At 35.3% G+C, this 6,247-nt stretch overlaps 2 protein-coding genes across 2 annotated transcripts in view; both read right to left on the minus strand.

Annotated features, from left to right (window-relative positions):
- Positions 1-290: 290 nt before the first annotated feature.
- On the minus strand, positions 291-1,093 carry LOC109589395 (mucin-like protein). The gene is made up of 3 exons (XM_020005485.1): positions 526-1,093; positions 340-476; positions 291-308 (listed from the first exon to the last, which is right to left on the minus strand). The coding sequence occupies exons 1-3, from the start codon at positions 1,091-1,093 to the stop codon at positions 291-293; spliced, it is 723 nt and encodes a 240-aa protein (XP_019861044.1).
- Positions 1,094-4,054: 2,961 nt separating this feature from the next.
- Positions 4,055-6,247, minus strand: part of LOC109589396 (scavenger receptor cysteine-rich domain superfamily protein-like) — a gene marked incomplete at its 5' end in the record, with an annotated part of 5,011 nt that continues 2,818 nt past the window's right edge. The window contains 11 exons of the mRNA XM_020005486.1: positions 4,055-4,088; positions 4,158-4,296; positions 4,347-4,356; positions 4,403-4,611; positions 4,660-4,839; positions 4,890-5,060; positions 5,112-5,270; positions 5,316-5,480; positions 5,527-5,703; positions 5,750-5,911; positions 5,955-6,116. Of these exons, the coding sequence (XP_019861045.1) occupies positions 4,055-4,088; positions 4,158-4,296; positions 4,347-4,356; positions 4,403-4,611; positions 4,660-4,839; positions 4,890-5,060; positions 5,112-5,270; positions 5,316-5,480; positions 5,527-5,703; positions 5,750-5,911; positions 5,955-6,116 (1,568 nt within the window). The remainder of the gene's footprint in view (positions 4,089-4,157; positions 4,297-4,346; positions 4,357-4,402; positions 4,612-4,659; positions 4,840-4,889; positions 5,061-5,111; positions 5,271-5,315; positions 5,481-5,526; positions 5,704-5,749; positions 5,912-5,954; positions 6,117-6,247) is intronic.

The following is a 6,247-nucleotide window of genomic DNA, read 5'->3' on the forward strand; positions in this document are numbered from 1 at the left end:
CGTATCAAGAACTTTGTATTGTACCTGTTACATTGCATGATGTTCCATTATAACCTTCGGAACACAAACAGCTGTTATTACTCACACATGCTCCATTAATGCAAGGAGGGTCACAGGATACTATAACCATATACATATATACATCACTTAGTATTTATTCAATGCTTACTTGGCTGAAATATTTCTTCCAAAGCTTTTAGATCTTCTGTTGTGTCTCTAGTAGCCTCCCCAATATTCAAATCACCAGTAGCAGCAATATCAAACAGGCAGAGCTTGTCATCACCACACAACTACACAATGATCCATAACTACATTACACAACAACAATAGCCCACTAACTTGTAATGCCTCTTCTTCTAGCTCTAAATCATCAAATTTAGCTTCAAATAATGGAGTATAGTCTGGTTTGTAGTAAGTATTCCAACCACCAAACTGACTGTATGTAAAGATGCTATCAACAGGTTTATCAATAATCCCTACATTAAGGATGACATCTAATTGAAAATTTATAACCATTTAACATACATGTTAATCCAAATTCTTTATGAATAACTTCAATTGATGAATTAATAGAAATATGATATTCTCCATCTTTTGGATATAGATCATCGTTAAATTTACCATTATATTGACCAAGAAGACCATATGTTTTACCATAATAAATATGAGAGAGAGCTACAGATATATCAGACAGCATACCATTCCTTTCTTTTACAGTAAAAGTGAGTTGATCACTTAGTGTTGCAGTTAGTGTTGTATTGTCCCTCTTTATAATGGTAAGATTGTGATACTGATACTCTGAGAGTGAAGAAAAGTTGATAATATCTCCATTTACAAGTGCTATCAGTTCATCATCAGCCACTTCAAATTGTACAGTGTCTGATTCTTTGTGCCTTGCAGCTATTGCAGTAATAACAGTTCCTCCAACAGCAAGTGTGGTATTGCTTTCATTGCTAGTCTTGATTGGTGGCTCAGTCAATCGGACCTGAACTGTTAATAATTTGTCTGTTGATTCAACAAGTGTAAATTCTCCATGTCCATTAAAGGTATAGTTATAACCATCAAGAGTTACCAAATGAGGGTCACCAAACATTTGTGCTACAATAAGTATAGTTTAAAAACTTTAGTTAGTAATATTTTAAAATTAATAGGATTTTCAGCTTGGCATTGTAATAAATAAAGTGGGCAATTCAAACAGAAGAAACAAACTAATTGGATCACATGTATGGTACATGAATCTACCTGGTGGTGGTCTTTGAGGCCAATCAGCACAATTATCATTTGGCCTTCGATCATAATAATGCTTGCAAGATTTATATGAACCATAACAGCACAAATAGAAGGGCCCAATATCATTTAGTATATGGCCTATAATAATGTGTATTAGCTCTAAAGAAATACTATAGTTAACAATAATTTACCAATGGCTGATCTCCAGTTGTTAGGGTAGACACTATACGCTGTGCCTCCTCCAATGCCAGTGAGTAGTTGTCCATTAGCATCATAGCAACACTGTTGGCTATTGCTAAACAATCTACATGCATAAAACAATTAGATTTATATTCACATGATAGCATTTGCATACCCAATATTGGATTGTCTGTAGCAGCTTGTGGCTTGGCTCTTTTTAAAGTAATATTTACTCAAATAAAACTGAAATGGCTTCTCTTTTGTGTATCTATCTAAATCAATACTCATTTGTTCTAAATTACAAGGACAAGGAGGCAACAAGTTAATGTTGACACCACCATCTGTTCTCTGCCATATGTCACAAACAGCTCTTTTGAATATATCAGTAACAACAATTTTAATGATGAAAGTTAAACCAGAGCGAGATACCCTTATAAGGGCATCTGTTGGGAATGCTGACTGTTGCTGGTTCTCATTCATTGTACCATTAAGGGAAACTTTAATAATGGACAGTCTAAGTGCAGTCTGATCTAGTACTTCATAATCAGGTACAATCACCTCGGAGAGACCAGAATTGGGAACTGAAGTTTTAAGAGGAATGGGAGTCTCCCAAGAGTCTGTATTTGGATTATACAGTTGCTAAAAATGAATAGTAAATCTTATGCAATGAACTAGCTAGGAAACAAACCATTTTAATATCAACAGTGACATTAGATGTAGTTGTATCTTCTGTTAAATGAGTTGGTATCCATGAGACATTAAATTTTTGTCCAGTGACGAGGGGACTTTCTGGGCTAAATATTAGTACATCCTCGTCGATATCACTCAGGAATGGTACAACTGCACAAAAATTAATAATGAACAATTTAAGCATCAAATTATCATTTACTGTATCTGTATTTAGTAGCTCCAGTCAATATAGCAGAATCTCTTGTAATATTTATCACCAAAGTGACAATACCATCATTATATTGCTCTGGTGATATGCATAAACACTTTTCTGTAGTGACAAAGTAGCCAGGTGTTGCTATGTCACCAAATATACAGCTGATATCATCTTGGATCTCAAATTCTGGTCCTGAAATGAAGACTTGCTCTCCTCCAAAAACTTTTCCAAAATTTCTACTAGCATAAACTGGAAATGATCCTACATTAATGATGAATAAATCTCAGAACTATATATTATGTTGTCTATACCCTGACACTTGACTCCTGCTTCATTATAGTCACCACAACTTTTGACAGAATATGTTCCTCGAGGACAATCTAAAACTTTAAATTCAGATCCAGTGCATTCAAGGCCAGATACTAGTATTGGTTCAGAGCCTTTACCATAGTATGATCCATAGCGAGCTATTGCCTCTATTTAATAAATCAAAATTGTAATAAGAATTAGAGATGCTTTATACCTGATGGATAGTATCCCAATTGATCACACACTACATTAGCATCGGTTGTGCTCCATTCATCATCACACACACTTCCCCATGCTTTATTAATGCACACTTCTACTCTACCAGCAGTCGAACCAGCATCTGCAGGTCCTATTAGTCTCACTGAACCAGTAGTACAGTTACTATAGGTAACATTATCAACTATAATGAAAAGTAATGATAAAAATAATTGTGATTTTAGAGTGCATACTTTCTTGACATATTATTCCAGCATCATTTTGACAAAGAGAATTTATTCCTCCGTATGTAGCATTACAGTCATATATTGCCTCTTCAGTTCCATTGCAATTTAGTACATCAAGACTAGTTGGGATCAAAATATTTCTAAGTCCATGCGAAACAGCAATTGCACCTGTATGTAAAAAGTTAATGCACAATAAAGCAACTTTATTTACAAACCATATCGAGAAAATCCTTTCTGTCTACAGACAACAGAAGCTTCAATTTCAGTCCATGAAGAATCACAAATAGTACCCCATGTTTCATCAACACAAAAATCAACTCTTCCAAAAGAAGACAAGGAGCTTGTGTCACTTACAATACGAATGTCTCCACTGGTACACAGCTCTATAATAACATAGTAATGCGACACAAACAAAATAACATTTATTACCTTCACATTTTACTCCAGCAAGTCTTGTATTATCGCAATCTGAAAGTTGATACAGATCTCTGCCACAGGCTAGCAGAGAATTCTCCTCCAATGTACACTGAAGTCTAGTCAACATTATTGGTAAAAGCACTTTGACCATAACTAGATCCATCCATCGGTTCAGACCCTATATACATAAAGAATACAATTAAAAATTAATAAACTGATATACCGTAGGCTTGATGTCCTGCTACTTTACAGGCAACATTTGAATCTTGTACAGACCAACCATCATCACAAACAGTACCCCAAGCATTATTAACACATAATTCAACTCTTCCTTCGGTGGTCTCATGCCACCAATTAACCTTATTTCACCAGTTGTGCAACTTGAAAATGGAGTTTGTGGAACTATAAGTATAAAACATCCATTACTCATTACGTAAATATATTATGTTTACCTTGACAGACTACCCCAGCCTTGTTTTGACCACATTGTTCATATGAAACACCATACTGTGTATGCTGTGTAACACATTCCAATATACTGTCCTCCGTGCCTTCACATCTCACTCCATACAATCTCATGGGAAAATCGCTAAGTGCAATTGAACCATTGACTGCCAGTGATCCTATACAAAGCAATTAATAAGGGAGCCTTTGCATAAACTAAAATACCGTATGGTGATAATCCTATTTGCCTGCATACTACTTTAGCATCTCGGTCATCCCATTCTTCACCACAGACTGTACTCCATACTCCTCTAATGCATACCTCCACTTCACCAATAAGATAATTGGTGGATTCTTTTAAGCGAATTGTTCCATGCATACAACTACCTAAATAATAACAAATAATAAGCTTACAATAATCTATGAAATGCATGTACAGTTACTACTCTATATATAAGGCACATAAGTTATGTCAATATAAATTATAAGTTACTCCACTAGTTATACTCAATATTTTCACAGGTATCTGACCTAAACAATGAACTCCAGCAATATCATTATTGTTACAATTCAATAAGAAACTGTTTGGCTGTTTAGGGCAGTCAAGCAATGATTCCTCAGATCCTGAACAAGATAAACCACCAATAACAAATGAAGGATTCTCAGTGACTCCATAGTAATTATTAACATAGAACTGAGAGCCTATACACATCAGATATCAATATAACAAGTAATATGATATACCCCTACCAAAAGGTTGTAGACCTAGTTTATAACAAGCTACATTACTATCGTTGTTGTCCCAGTTTGCATCACATATTGAACCCCAAGCATTATTGTAGCATAACTGTACATTGCCATCATTCATTGTGTCTCCACCAATTAATCTGATATCACCATCAGCACAATTACCATACTGGGTAGTATTGGCTATAAATATATTAGTGAAATTAAAACAATTACTATTGTTGTATATTTACGCATGCAAAACACTGATGCATCATTGGATTGGGAGCACTTCTCTCCATTGGTATCATCTCTTGTGTAATGCATACAACGCCACAGCACCTTCTCATACCCAGTACAGTTTAACAAATAAATTCCAATTGGCCATTCATAGTTAATGTGCACATCAGAAGCAGCCAGTGCACCTACATGTATTTCTCAGTCAAAATAGCAATATAATACTGACTTTATTGTACCATATTTCGAGTATCCTAGCTGAAAACAAATAACAGAAGCTTCCTTTTGTGACCAATTACTAGTACATATTGTAGACCATATTTCATTCATACAGACTTCCACTCTTCCTTTTAGCTCAGATTCATCACCCAATCTAATATCACCATTAGTACAATTACCTTATTAAAGACTTTTAAAACAAGTAAAATAGTGTATTTACTAACGTTCACAAGTGACTCCAGCATCACTGTAATGTGAGCAACTAAATATGTCACATGATCTGTGACTGCATTCTAGTATGGACTCTTCAGAACCACTACAATCAACACTGGCCATTAATATAGGACCTGCTCCTGGACCATACTGGCTGTTAATTCTTGCTTTCCCTCCTATATTGTAAAATATTAACACATCCTTATTAATTATTTTATAAACCGAATGGTAGATATCCAAGCTGTTTACAAATGACATTGGCATCTTCATTACTCCAGCCAATAGAACAGATGGTACCCCAAACTTGATTGACACACACCTCAACCCGTCCTTCATGAGGGCCACTACCATCAACCAGTCTTAATTCACCATCAGTACAATTAGATACCACCACAGTTTCTGTATAAATAAAGAAAATTATTAATAAAGCATAATACTGACTGACCTTGACAAATTACTCCAGCATCATTATGTGACTCACAGTTGTACAAAGCAGGGCCATTGTGTGTACAATTTAGAATGTGATTTTCTGAGCCAGTACAGTCAATACTTGTAATACCAAATAAAAGCTGTCCTTCAGTAAAACAGTTGTACATTGGCATAGCCCCTAATGAGGAAATTAGTGTAACAGTAGTATATGCATTGCATACCATATGAAGAGTATCCTAATTGCCTACATATCACTGCAGCATCTTTTAAATCCCATGTTTTATCACAAAGTGTAGTCCACGTTCTTTCAACACACAGTTCAATGCGACCAACCCAATCCATTGACGAACCACTTAGCCTTACTTCATTATCAGTACAAGGCTCTACATATTATTATATTTTTCATTCAATCAATTAACTAACCTTGGCATATTACACCTGCTGCATAATAAGGGGCACATTGTCTAGCTGCTTCAGGTAGCCACCATGATCACATTCTAGCAATGAATCTTCA

This window comes from Amphimedon queenslandica, unplaced genomic scaffold, assembly GCF_000090795.2.
Source record: "Amphimedon queenslandica unplaced genomic scaffold, v1.1 AMPQUscaffold_11362, whole genome shotgun sequence".
NCBI classification, from domain to species: Eukaryota; Metazoa; Porifera; class Demospongiae; order Haplosclerida; family Niphatidae; genus Amphimedon; species Amphimedon queenslandica.